Source organism: Nestor notabilis, unplaced genomic scaffold, assembly GCF_000696875.1.
Source record: "Nestor notabilis isolate BGI_N333 unplaced genomic scaffold, ASM69687v1 scaffold18675, whole genome shotgun sequence".
NCBI classification, from domain to species: Eukaryota; Metazoa; Chordata; class Aves; order Psittaciformes; family Psittacidae; genus Nestor; species Nestor notabilis.
In genome coordinates this window covers 1,683-2,069 of record NW_009929057.1, presented here as the reverse complement: position 1 = coordinate 2,069, position 387 = coordinate 1,683, and the positions used below count along the sequence as shown (strand labels likewise).

General features: G+C 61.8%; 1 protein-coding gene across 1 annotated transcript in view; it reads right to left on the bottom strand.

Annotated features, from left to right (window-relative positions):
- The window catches only part of FCHSD1 (FCH and double SH3 domains 1), a gene marked incomplete at both ends in the record, with an annotated part of 4,186 nt that overhangs the window by 2,142 nt on the left and 1,657 nt on the right, over nt 1-387 (bottom strand). Inside the window, 1 exon segment of the mRNA XM_010014817.1 lies at nt 147-271. Coding sequence (XP_010013119.1) covers nt 147-271 — 125 coding nt within the window.

The following is a 387-nucleotide window of genomic DNA, read 5'->3' as shown; positions in this document are numbered from 1 at the left end:
GCCCACATGCCCCCAGCACTGCCTGCATCTCCCCTGCCCCACCATCAGCACTTTCTCTGCTGCACCTCCTTGCAGCGGCACAGGGGAGGTGCTTCTTGTGGGACCCTTGTGAAGGGACATGGAGGGTCCAGGCAGCTCCTACCTGCATGGCAGCTGGCAGCTCCACACGCCAGTAATGCTCCAGGTGGGCAGTAGCAGACACCAGGGCAAAGCTGTACTCGTTGTGCACCCCTGCGAGCTGCCTCGAGTGCTCAGCCAGCCGTGCAGAGAACTGTGGGGATGGAGAGAGTAAGGCTTGGCGATGGGCTGGGGGCCACCACGCATGTCCTCCTGCATCCTGCTGTTCAGGTATCCCGTGCTGCTGACCTTGGCACTGAGTTTTTGCAG